Here is a 14,012-nt window from a genome sequence, read left to right as displayed (position 1 = left end):
ACTGCGTTAATGAAATCAGTGATTTGGCACAAGCATATGTGTCGTCACACTTAAATAATTCAGGAAGAATTTGGCCCTTCTGCTGAATGAATACCAAATAAAGCACATTTAGAGGCAAGATGAAGTATAGGATAGCTCAGGATAGCCGAGTTGAAGTAAGAGAACATTGAACACTGAATTAAAGAAAATATACAGATGAGTGACAAATGAAAGAAAAGTTGAGGGAATATCCTTTTGAAGAATGGTGTTCTTCCTTCCCTTCAGTACTTGCAGAATCTGGATGTATCAGATAATCACACTAAAGCTGTTCTGGTGGTTCCTGGTGGCCAAGCACCTTACTAAAACACTTTATGGTCTTTTTTCCTTTGTCACTCGTCTTGATATAATGTGTTCTTTACAGACAGCTGTTTGAAGCCAAACAAAAACCTTCGACATTATACTGCAGTATTCATGCAAATGTCATGCAAACTTCTACAAATCTGCGAGCGTGACTCCATGATGGCAAAAGTCCATATTGACCAACTAAAGAGTGCTAAAGTTTGGTTATATTAAAAATGATTCAGAAGCTTCGGCGTCTTTAACGATAGAGCTCGTATAATCATGAAACATGGAGGTCCAAGGTACATTCAGATGCATGTTTCAGACTAAATAATTTGGAAGTACTGTGCTATAGATGGCTCAGTATAGCATATGTATACTCTTGAATTTCTCAAGCTTGGTTGAAAAACAGCTCAACCCTGAAGACGCTTTGTAAAACATTTGAATATGTTAGGATGGGAGTGAAATAGCTTTTCAGCAACTAGCTGCAGGAGGATACTGATTGTAAGCAGTAGGGTTTCATCAGGTTTCATTCTGTCATGTATTCGATGCAAAAGAGTACATTCAATAAGAGAGAAATAGTGAGAGCTTCAAGCAGAAACAGAGCTAGAATGATGGAGACAGAGCGTCTGTATTTGAATGTTGAAGGTTGTGTGTGTGTGTGTGTCTGTCTTCAGGATTCTACAGTTGATATTCTCCAGTGAGAGTATGGTAATGAAAAATGGAATATGGTTCTCAGGTTTTCAAAGCCATTACAGCCTAATCAAGCCACAGTGACCCAGTTCAAAGATCAATCATTAGGGAGCACATTCAAGGTGAATTCTCAGAAGAAATAGATTGATCAAGGCTACTTGTTTCATTTTATGCAAATTAAGTGAGATGGCCTTTCTTTGTTTTAAGGAATGAGTAATTCTCAGACTATGGTGGCAAACTTGTCCCTTAAGTTACTGGTCATGTCATAGTTTAAATTATTGAAAAAAGCACCATGTAACAGACATCGTTGTATAACCTTAAAGGTTCCTAAGAAATAAAAAATGGTTTGACACTTTATTATTGTGTAGGGATGTATCAGTATCAATATTGAGCTCATTTACTTATTTACAGATACCAACATCCAGTACCAGGTGGTACTATGTGACAGCATCTTCCTACAGTACAAGTAACCTGATAAAACATGTCTTAACATAAAACTCAGCAACAAACGCTGGCGAGACAACGAATATTGTCTACAAACAACGCATTGTGAGTGAAAATAACAGCTCCTACCCGGTGTGTTGTTCCTTTCACGCTCTTCTCCACTGCAAACCTATTTCATCTAAGGTAACTAATGTAGCTAGCTAATGCACATAATTTAAAATCAACAAATCATAAACATTATTAAAAAAAAAACACGAGTATAATAGCCTAAACACAAGTGTGCACTTTTAATATCCATTATTTAAACCAGAGAAACTAAACCAGATGTCACTACATAAAATCTTCAGTGACATCCCTGTTTAAAAGTAAAGACCAAATCACAGAACCATTTACTGTATACATTCACTGACCACTTTAATAGGAATACCTGTACACCTGCTCATTTATGCAATTATCCAATCATTCAATAATGTGGCAGCATTTTCACACACAACAGTATCTTGTGTTTACTGTGTGAAAAACAACACGACTCTGAAGAGGAATCTGAGGCTATCATGGGCACAGGCTCACTTAAACTGTACAGTTGGAGATTGAAAAAAAAAAAAATCACTAGTCTTTTTCTAGTCTTCAACTGACCAGTTTCAGTGATTCTTGTTCTTGACTGACAGGAGTGGAACCTGATGTGGTCTTCTGTTGTTGTAGCCCATCCACCTCAAGGTTTGTTGTGTTGTGTGTGCTGAGATGCTTTTCTGCTCACCGCGGTTGTAAAGAGTGCTTATTTGAGTCACTATAGACTTCCTGTCAGCTCAGACCAGTCTAGTCATTCTCCTCTGATCTCTTTCCTCAACAAGGTGTTTCAGCCTGCAGACTCTCCGCTCAGAGGATGTTTTTTTGGTTTTCGCACCAAACTCTACAGACTGTTGTGTGTGAAATTCCCAGGAGATCAGCAGTTTCTGAAATACTCAAACCATAAATAACAAATAACAAAGATCACATTTTTCCCCATTCTGATGTTTGACGTGAACATTAACTGAAGCTCTTGACCTGTATCTGCATCATTTTATGCATTGTGCTGCTGCCAGATGATTGAATGATTGGATAACTGCATAAATGAACAAGTGTACAGGTGTTCCTATTAACGTATACGGTGAATGTATACATTGCCTGCTTTATTAAAATCATAATCTACAAAGATGTTATGACTGTGGAACCTGTAGCTGCATGTTTCATAGTTTGTACATCATGATACTTCTTTCAAACCAACATGAGGAAACGATCCCTCTACACGCCGTAAGTTATTATTTTATCTGTAAATTGTTTTTTTCTTGTGGATAATTTAGATGTGTCATTAGAGTTACACCTTTCAATCTTCCTACAAAATTATTTTTTACAAACAAATGACAGAATAATTGATTGTTGCTGGTGTAATAGCTGCCCTTATGGCACTAGTGACTACTAATAACTACAGTGATTTAAAGTAATGACACCACATTAAGAATCAGGTGCAAAATAGCACTTCATTACAGTCACAATTTCCAAATAGAATATGAAAACATGATTCAAAATTGGAACATTTTGCTGGTCAGAAGGCCACCATATTTAGAGAATGATCCTAATTCTTTAATTAATGTCACCAAAGCTTCAGAAGCTGAGCTTCAGCCTTCGTCCCAATTGTGGATGCACTGGTTACTCAATAATGTTTCTCAGTGACTTGCTTCATAGTAGCTATATTTTTAAAGTAGCTTATGTTAAAAATAGTTCATAGTGTACTAAAATATCTAACATGCAGATATGAAATGATGTGCTATTATGTTCAAATTCTATATATTCAAAATTTGATGTCATTGCTTCTTTAAACAAAAATGTGGTCATTGCTTCTTATGTGTTTAGTCTTTTCCCTGCATTTTAAGAAGAAGGAGAAGAAGAATGTAATACTGAATACTAGTGTGACACAACATTTCATAGCTGCTATGTGATTCATTTGCTGACCTGTTAGAATCAGCCAAGGTGATGGCGATCAGAGGAGGCATGTTCAGAGCCAAAGTGGTAGGTCGAGGTATTTGATCAGTCTCCTTCCAGTCGTTCTGCTCGGCTTGTCTGAAGGCCAGAGGAGGTAGCTGCAAGGTTCTACTGGATAGCCTACGTACCTGAAAGCACTCAGGGACTGGGCTGTCCTCCGTTTCTGGGGATTCCAGAGAGCTATCGCTTACCTGGCACAACACACACACACACACACACACACACATTGCGACTGCGTCAAGTTTAATTAAAATCATGTATGATTATAAAAGGGAGGATTAAAAAACATAAGCACAAGCATTAACAGCTTGAGTTAGGAATATTTAGCATATTGCCATTCATTTTTGGTGTTGTTCACTACTTACTTTACTCATAAGACAGATTTGAAAAAAACTAAAAGGAATAAAATTGTCCATCCTAGTCATGAGAGTTTAAACAGCAAGTATGCTTGGTGTGTAATTTTATAATTATATAGATATGAGGTCTGATCACTTTTGACCATCAGAGCATGCGATAATATAACAAGAGCGTGATTTCTAAGCTTATTTTGCTTTATGCAAGAAAGAAGACACCAGAGCCATTCAATAGTACCAAATATAATTTTTCACTTCTCCCACATCACGAAAGGTTCAAACTAGGTCCAAGTATATCAAATTGGGGATTAGATTGCTCAGTAAAAACCTATTTATCAGCATCATTTCATTGCAGCCTCATACTGGCTGCATCAGCAATACATTCAACTGAGAACTTGCATTTGTTTAGCTTTACTGAAAAGCCACAGTCTCAAGGGAAAATCTCCAATGGCACTAACAAAGCAATGCTGACATGAATCTGATATTGGCTATTTCATTATGCATAGAGCACTTAAAAAGCTGCAGATACTCCACATCAAATCTAGATCATACCCCTTTACAAATAGAAACTCAGGTGGCAGAAAAGAACTAGGACAGTGATGTGCACTGATATGCAATTTTACTCTGCCTCTCAAGCGCATGACTGCCACATAATTTGAGGATTTAGTAGGCCTACATTGTGTTTACTTTTCTAGATCATGTGCCATGAGGGACACTGGTGTTTGTGCAGCACATCCCTTAGACTGGCTCCCACAGGACCAGTTTTATGTTGCAGAGAGACATGGTAAAGCTGCTTGAAATGAGCAGGGTAACTAAATCACTGTGCTGAACATCTCCTAAACTGTCATTTCGTTATGGTAAACATTCAAATAAAAAACAATAAACTAATAACATGTATGAAGTAAAATCTTCTAAAAGCACTGCATGTACAAGTACATGTACACACATTTCTGACATAAAGGATATTCTTTCCTGTCCATGCATACCCTCTAATAGTGTGATTAGGCTCTGTGCCTTGTCTAATTATGCATTTCATCAATCAGGATGCACAAACTTCAAATAAATTCAGCAAAAAAATAGCCATTACTTTGCAATTGTATCGTCTTGTTTCCCATTTTGCAAAGAGTCTCTAATGCACAATTCATTATTTATACGATGAGACTGAGTCATGTTTTGAAAGCTTGGGGACATAATGCACTAAGGGGGTCATTTGTAGTCGGCACACACTCTCACACCCAGGGAAGATAAAATGTGGCCATGTGACCACAGAGAAAAAAAAAATGTGAGGGAAGCACAGTCAGCTGACTAGCTTATAAGAACTGGTACAATATAATACATAGATAATACTACAAGATAAACGGATTCAGTGTTTGATTAAGGAAGGATAAGACAAGCTTAAAAATTGAAATCTTATTCTTACACAAGCTTAATGACTCAGAATTTCAGTGGTGCTTTGACAAAGCTTGAGTGCACCATGTTTTGGTTATTAATTCCAGTTAATGATCAGAAATCCAACAGCAATAGTCATACCATCAGCGGAGATTGTATAAATATCATACAATGATTTGTGCATCTGTTGATGACAGCACCACTCCACGGGATAGGGGCTCAGTTGGAAACTATTAGGCAGACATCTCAGACAAGACACGTAAGTCTAGTTTATCTGGCCTTGAATACAGTCTGTAGAAAACACTGTCTGTCAGAACACTGAAATCTGTCAGAGATGCCCTAGAACACTTCCTATGGCAGAGTATATGGGCTGAAGTACTTGTACTTTCTAGTGCCTTAGCTATCGGGTTATTTTTACATAATATTATAGCTGGCAATAATACTGCACTGTGCATAATACAGTGACCTTACAGAGGGGAAAGAACTTGATGGAAACATAATACTTGGTAAATACTTTCATACATCATATAGCTTCACTCTTCAGATTGTGGTACATGAACTATGAACAATCTAATTAGGTACTGTGTGTGATGCCATTACCATTCCAAAATTGATTATTTTCCTATAACAGCATGTCCCAAAGTGTTATATTCTCTTATAGCACAACAACTTGCCAATGATTATAATTTTTTAAAATAAAGAATGACACGTCATCCTTTTATCTGTTTAGTTACATTTAATGTTGTGGAACATCCTCCAAACAAGTTAGTACCCGTTATCATTTACATTATGGCAGGTATAAACAGTCATTCATTCACAAGTTAATGACAAAAAAGCATGTTGTTACCAAGAAACTGCAAAGAGCTCCATTCTGAAGACCTTCCTGTGCTGGAAAACCTAAAGGAACAGCTTTACCACTGACTGTTACAAAGTGCTGTCACTGGACACTCCTTCCATAAGTGCTAATTAGACACCTTAAAATAAAAAAAATGCAAGTTGCAAGTTGTCCTGACAATTTTTAAGATTTGGTTCCGTTTCCACGCATGCATGCATATATAACTATTATTATGTATAACTGCAACCTACATGACTAACATGTGATTCTGTTTTCCTGCCCCTAGATGTTAAACTAGGAAAGAGTAGTCCTCACATAAGCTGAAGGGCTGTTAATCTCATCTTGCAAGCTCAACCTTGGTGAAAATTTTGAACTACAGCTAAGTCACAGTTGTGTCATTGATAGTGTGCCAGTTCTGGACACTATGAACAATAAGAGGGTTTTCAAAAAAATAAAGGGAGTCCATAATAATAAACAATTTTTGGTGTTTATAAGGCTTTACATGGTTTAGAAATGTGTTTTTCTTTGACTAGCATGTGGATAAAAGCAAGACCAGGAACATTTGAAGAATTTTTGCATTCTTTCAGACAATTAAGTCTGCAGCCAGTAAACAGACAGACTATAAGGACGAGCAGTAGGTTTTATGGATTGGTATTGCTAGTTCCTCTTTTAAACTATTGCCATTTTTCTTTCCATTTCATCCTTTTTAGCTAATATAAAAGCATTGCTGTCAGAGTTCTTCAAATAAAGTGTTCGAACACAGTAACGGAAAAATATTCTTACAGCTAGCCATGGAATTAGAAACTATATAACTGTTTAAACATCCCTAGTTATGAATATAGTATACCAGTCCTGAATGAATCTGCTTCATAATCTGTACAGCAAACATAATGTGTACAAAAATAATCGATTTCCTATAGAGTATTGCTCACAAGCACTTAGCACCAGATCACTCCCTACTTGTGAAGTAACAGGTGATGAAGTGTTTTACTAGTTCATGTCAAACATGCTTCCAGTAAATAAGCATAGCATTTATACAGTATGTTTCATGTGTCTGTAACCTTGCTCATATGCAGTATTCACCCATGTATATCTAAATTCATGCATTTAATTATTTAATTGATTCTTTTTTTTTCATCACAGTCATTCATAGGGGCAAATCAGAGTCACCAATTCACTTACTGACATGGGTTTGGGCTGTGGAAGGAAATCTGAGAACCTAGAGGAAACCCACAAGGACATGAGGAAAGCATGCAAAACTCACAGGCAGTAAACTAAGCTGTGGAGGTGTGAGGCGACAATGCAGACTGCTGTACCACCATGCCATCCTGCATTCATTTCTATGAAATATTTTACTCATCACTATTCCTTCAGGTTTTTCATTGGATTTTCCTTTATATGTATTCACCCGGCAGATGCCTTTACCCAAAAAGTTCATAGCCTGGTAGATTTCTAAAAGGAGCCGACAGTGAGACTGAGATTCTACCATCAACACCTTGATAGGCATATTCAAACACACACATACACTCAGAGGGAGAGTGTTTTGGGTGTTTCAGTATCAATGTTCAAGAAGAGCTGAGGTGTTTCTTAAAGCTTTGTAGGGAAATCTGCAGAGTGAATGAACCTGAGCAGTTTATTCCACATCACTGATTCACAACCGAAAAAGACTGGGTTGGTTAGTTCCTGCTTTAAGCTACAGTATTTTATTTTGTAAAATCATCCCTTGTGGTTATGCAGTCTAAACATTTTAATTATTTATCACTAGTGTACAGCTGGTGTTCATGTAGTCTACATGAGCATGAAACTCTGTCCAGTGATAGGTGGACTACGTGTTTTTCATTGCAAGAGCCAGGATACAAGGTGCTATTGTGTTTCCATGTGCATTCTCCTGACGAAAAAAAAAAAAAAAAAAAAAAAAATTGCTTTAAGACCCAGCTACCATATCCTTTTTTTAATTGATTCCCTCATGTTTACTCTACCTCCCTTCACCATTTGTACTTGACAACCCTATCTATTATCAAACTCCCTGTGGGTGAGTGTTATAACATACTTCTGTCGTACAATGTTCCTTTAATTACAGATTAATGCCTTTGCTTCCTATTGATTTAGCAGCCATTTACCTGCTACAGAAAGCTCATTTGTATTTCTTTTACAAAACACCTTAATATTGACTGTCCAGGAACATTTCATTTACAGCCTACATTCTCCTACCCTATAGAACCCTATAGATTAAAACCAATTTCTGGAGGCTTTGATAGTTGGACAAGAAACATTAAGGAGTCACCTGATAAATGTTTTAACGTCCAAATCCTTGTAGCTAGAATTATTTTCATGTACGCAATCATACGCATAAATTGGTTTTGAATCACAAACCACACAGAGGCATATGAATAAGTGATAAGACGTAATTAAAGAGCAGAATGAAAGTAATGCTGCACCTGCTGCCCTAGCGGTGATTATTGATACTTTGAGATAGGTCACTCGGACCGGCAGACTCGGCTAAGTTGAATTTATGGGAGCTCTTAAGTAGGTTGCACTCATTGTCTCCCTCAGCTATGTAAGAGTGTTATTTCTCCTTGGGGACACACAAGTATTGGTTTATTTTTTAAACTGCAGGTCAGTGAGAAAATAAGAAATCCTGTTCAGAGCAACTGAATAGAAAGAGAGGCTTTATATCTGTAGCTGCATTTTACCTGCTAATGTGTAGATAGTGTGAAGACAAAGTAATATGACCCATACCAAAAACATTTTATAGACATTCTTCTAAAACATCCCTCATTTTGCAAAAGTATTTCATAGTTTTCTGGATAGGTTTGCAAAGATGACTAATAACATTATATAGCAGTGGTCAAAAATAATTTCCCAGGATAAAAGCCCAGAGGCAGCAGCTGCTTCTAAAATCACAGAGCTTTTTGTCCAGATGAGAGTACAATGATCTGCATAGCCTTGAGTCCATTGAAATACAGTAGATATTTTGTACTGGAATGTTAGGAAGAAAAACACTTACGCTACCAATCCATACTGAAGTAAAATCAGAGTAGTACCTACAAATTATACTATTACCCAGTGCACCGGGTGAAACGAATGTTGTCTAAATAGGACATATGCAGCAGATTTTCATGAGACATTTGAAATGTACTGTATACGACCAAAAGTACGTGGACACCTTTCCTAATTACTGAGCTCAGGTGTTTCAGCCACACCCATTGCACCTAACAGGTGCAAAAAAATCAAAGATATAGCCATGCAATCTTCACAGACAAGCTCTGGAAGTAAAATGAGTCATACTGAAGAGCTCTGACTTTAAATGTGGCACTGCCATAGAATGCCATCTTTGAACAAGTCAGTTCATGAAATTTCTGCCCTGCTAGATCTTTTTCCAGTCAACTGCAAGTGCTATTATTGTAAAATGGAAGTGCCTAGGAGTAACGACAGCTCAGCCACAAAGTGTTAGACCATGCAAACTCACAGGGCAGGGTCGCCGAGTGCTGAAGGGCATAGCGAGGAAAAATTGTCTATCCTTGCCTCTGGAAGCAACATCAGCACAACAACTTTGTGTCATTAGGTTCGTGAAATGGGTTTCCATGATTGAGGAGCTGAATACAAGTCTAAGATCATTATGCACAATGCCAAGCTTCGGGTGGAAAGGTGCAAAGCATGCCGCCACTGGACTCTAGTAGAGACATGTTCACTGGAGTGATGAATCATGCCTCCTGCAGTCTGATGGCAAATCTAGGTTTGGAGGATGCCAGGTGAATCCTGCCTACCAGAATGCACAGTGCCATTAAAGTTTTGTAGAGGAGGGATAATGGTATGAGGGTGGTCTAGGCCCCTTTGTTCCAGTGAATGGTAATGTTAATACAACAGCATAGACAATTGTATGCTTCCAACTTTGTGCCAACATTTTGGGAAAGACCCTTTCATGTTCCAGCATGGCTGTGCCCCTGTGAACAAGGGAAGGTCTATAAAAACATGGGGAGAAACTCCAGTGGCCTGCACAGAGCCCTTACGGCAACTTCACTGAATACCTTTGGGATGAACTGGATCATTGATTGCGAGCCAGGCCTCCTCGTCCGATATTAGCGCCTGACGTCAGTAATGCTCTTTTGACTGAATAAGCATAACTTCCCAGAGACACACTCCAAAATCTTGTAGAAAGCCTTCCCAGAAGAGTTGAGGCTATTGTAGCCACAAAGGGGGACCAAGGATTATGTGCTTCCAACTGTGGCAACAGTTCAGGGAAAGCCTACATACGGGTGTGAAGGCCAGGTGTCCACAAACCTTTGGCCATATAGTGAATCATACTTGTATGATAACTGTAACCCACTGAGAAACCCACTGATCACACATTATTTATTTTTTTGTTATTTTGTTATATTGTTTTTAAAATAATAATAAAAGGTCCAAAAATGGTTCACAGCCATCTGAATGCAAAAGCTTTATGATAGAAGAGTCAAATACAGAAACTAATACTGTGCAAACAAGACTATATAATGTATACGCTTATTTTACATTTGATTTTTATATTATATTTTTAGTGGTATACACACTCACTCTCACAAACACACTCCATATACTTTAACTGCCCAATTTAGATGAATCTGTGTCCATTGTAGCCTCAGATTCTTGTCCTTGGCTGACAGGAATGGAACCCGACGTGGTCTTCTGTTGATGTAGCCCATCTGCCTCAAGGTTTGATGTGATGTGTGTTCTATGATGCTTTTCTGCTCACCACGGTTGTAAAGAGTGGTTATTTGAGTTACAGCATCCTTCCTGTCAGCTGGAACCTCTCTCCTCAACAAGGTGTTTCCACCTGCAGAAGCAGTGCTTACTACATGTGTTTGGTTTTTTGCACCATTTAATGTAAACTCTAGAGACTGTTGGGTGTGAAAATTCCAGAAGATCAGCAGTTTCTGAAATACTCAAACCAGCCCATCTGGTACCAACAACCATGTCACTTTCAAAGTCACTGAAAACCAAAACAACCAAAACAAAAAGATCTGTATCTGCATGATTGTATACACTGCACTGCTGCCACTTAACTGGAGATTGGAGAATTAAATGAATTATCATTTGTACATGTGTTCCTAATAAAGTGGATGGCGAGTGTATATACCACACCTAACAAGACTCAAAACAGAGGAGACTGAACTTGACATACAGAAGGTAAAGTGCAAACAAAATGATCACTGTGCATGGTCAGGGAGGAGCTGGGACAGAAACCAAAAAAACGGCAGTAAAATAATGACGGGCAGAATACAATACAAAGGCAAACAAGATGTGTGTATGACACTACTTGACTTTGCATATAAAAAAACAATTAAATTATCAGGACTGAAGAATATGTCAAATTCAATTTGTTACTTGTCTGGTCTTTCAGACCAATATAGAAGCGGTGCATCAATAGATAGATGTATTTCATTGTAACACGCATTGCAGCACACCACTCAGAGAGCACAGCAGACTCATGGTAGGAGTGCTTTTTGATCTTTTTTATTTAAAATATTTAACATAAAACTTTCAAAACAAATCACATTGCATCTTTCTAGCTCTCTCGCTCATGGCAACACATTCATGCTCAACTCACTGCTCAGGGAGCAAGAAAGAGAGTGGGGGAACACATAAATATACATGGATCAACAGGGCTCAGGTGTGCTGATACTCTTTAACCTTCTAGTCCCCAAACACATCCCTTCCAGTGCAGACCCATGCTAAACCACGCTGCCAGCTGCTACATATCCCTACTGCCCCACCTAGGGCAGAGAGTCGTCCGGTCTGTTACCAAATCCACCCCCTGATGAGAGAAAAAGTCAGTCACTACCATCTGCACCCTGGCCTGTGAACCACTGTGAACTTAAAAGACTGTAACATGAGATGCCAACAAGTGACCCACTGGCATCCTTCATGTGGTGAACCTGCAGGGGATTGTGGTCCAAACAGAGGGTGAAAGGACATCCCCTTTCAAAGTATTATGGGAGTATGAGAAACAACCACTTGATGGCCAGATGCTCCTTTTCTATGGCAATGTACTTAAACTCTCAAGTGGAGAGCTTCTGGCTGATGTACAGCACCAGGTGGGCTGCTGGGGGGCTGAACAATTTAGCACAAATCTACAATAATATCCTGTCAGCCCCAGGAACACAACTCCTTTTTCGTCTTGGGTTGCAGGCAGTCCACAATCGCAGCAGTCTTATCAATTTGGGGACACACCTACCCGTGACCCAAGTACCTCCAATCGTTAAATCTCACAATTTGCCAGGTCCGCTGTGAGTCTAGCTTGTCTCCAGGACTTTAGGACTGCACTTAGATGCTGCATATGTGTGTGCAGTTTTACTTACAAGTTCAGTACTGAACTTCATTTTAACTGGGTGCTGAACCATCCACCCGCTTTTTTAAATTTTGTAACAGCCCCCTTTGGGCTTTCACCCATATAATAACTCTAACGGAGAAAACCCTGTGGAGGCCTGGAGACATTTGGACAGCTGGACAGCATCTGCCAGAGAGTCTGGCTAGTGGCACTGAACTCACTGTGCTGTGCCTTCGAAGGTGAAGAGCAGGTCACCTTCATTCCACTGCCAGCTTTCACTGAGACCACAGCAGACCAAGGGTAAAAGTGCATACAAGGTTTTTTATTTGTGCTGGTGCCCACCTTTATTTAGCAATGCAAAGCAGCTGTGTGACATTTCAGATCAAGCCACAGTAATTGGTTATCCAAACAAGCCTAATGCACTAAACCTGTGAAGTAACAACCCTTGTGACAGCCAGAGGCCACATACACACATTGTAAAAGTAACAACATGAAGATTGGACAGTTTCTGCCTGAAATATAGAAAGAGAAATCAGAATTAATGTCAGATTTAGGAGATGAAGGCAGATGTAAGTGCAGATTTTTATTATACAAACTGTAAACAACTAACCAAAACAGCGAAAACCAGAACAGGAGATACAAGGCAAAAACATGCATTCTATGAACGAGACTACTGTATACACGGCAACACATGAACTTAACAACAACAAAAGTTTGACAATAAGATACAGCAACACAAGAACTTATCTACTGGTGCAAGTCAGGGTGAAATGAGAGTGCCCTCTTTTGCGCTATCATGACAGAACCCCCTCTTAAAACGCGGCTCCCGAAGCACGAATTATAATCACAAGGGGGTCCTGGACAGTCAAGCGAGATGTTGTTATTCTGATAAAGGCCCTTAGGTCAACAAGGTTTAATGGGAGCAATACCCTTAGCCATAGCCAGATGCAATGTCCCTGCTACGCCCTCCACGAGGCCAGAGGGGGAGCAATGTTCTCCGCGAAGCAAGAAGGGGGAGCGATATACACCGTGAAGCAGGGAGGCAGAGCGACATCCTCAGCGGCATAGGAAGGTGGAGTGACGTCCGAAATCAGGGTCATCCTGGGGGGGGATGCATTGGTCCAGGCCGTGAGTTGGTCCAGAAGGGTTTTGATCCAGTTGGATCCAGTTGGGCTGATGGGAGGTGTAGTTCAGCGCCTCTTTGGCACTATCATGACATTTAACACATATCCTAAAGGATATAATTCTCTAAGGAGGTAAAATACTACAGAATTTAGAATTATTGGCAAACATTTAACAAAACCATATATGACACAATAATTCACATCCCTACAAAGCATTTTCCCATTAACATTCTTTTTAAATTCACTGGAGTATTTAGGAACTTAAGGGTCCATCCATGACATCCTGTTTCATTATTTATACGATGGGACACAAGTATATTTTGCCTCCTCACTGTGTGGCTAGAGAGGCAATTGTGATCCATTTTACAAAGGATAGTGGTTGGAGATTTGCAGCATTTTGGGTCCACCAAGTCTCCACCTTCTTCAAGACTTCTTCAAGTCTTGTGCACCAATTTTGGATGCACAATAGTTGCATCCACACCCACATACAAATGGTTCAAAAAATCAATCTTTTGGCAAGACAATCACCC

General features: G+C 39.1%; 1 protein-coding gene across 5 annotated transcripts in view; it reads right to left on the bottom strand.

The window, feature by feature from the left end:
* Positions 1 to 14,012, bottom strand: part of LOC113544721 (cAMP-specific 3',5'-cyclic phosphodiesterase 4D) — a 182,396-nt gene that overhangs the window by 145,186 nt on the left and 23,198 nt on the right. For all 5 annotated transcript variants that reach the window (XM_034312421.2, XM_034312422.2, XM_026943642.3 and 2 more), the window contains exon 3: positions 3,445 to 3,665. In XM_034312421.2, the coding sequence (XP_034168312.2) occupies positions 3,445 to 3,665 (221 nt within the window). The remainder of the gene's footprint in view (positions 1 to 3,444; positions 3,666 to 14,012) is intronic.

This window comes from Pangasianodon hypophthalmus, chromosome 17 (genome assembly GCF_027358585.1).
Source record: "Pangasianodon hypophthalmus isolate fPanHyp1 chromosome 17, fPanHyp1.pri, whole genome shotgun sequence".
NCBI classification, from domain to species: Eukaryota; Metazoa; Chordata; class Actinopteri; order Siluriformes; family Pangasiidae; genus Pangasianodon; species Pangasianodon hypophthalmus.
The sequence above is the reverse complement of the archived record's forward strand: the minus strand, read 5'-3'. Positions and strand labels throughout refer to the sequence as shown.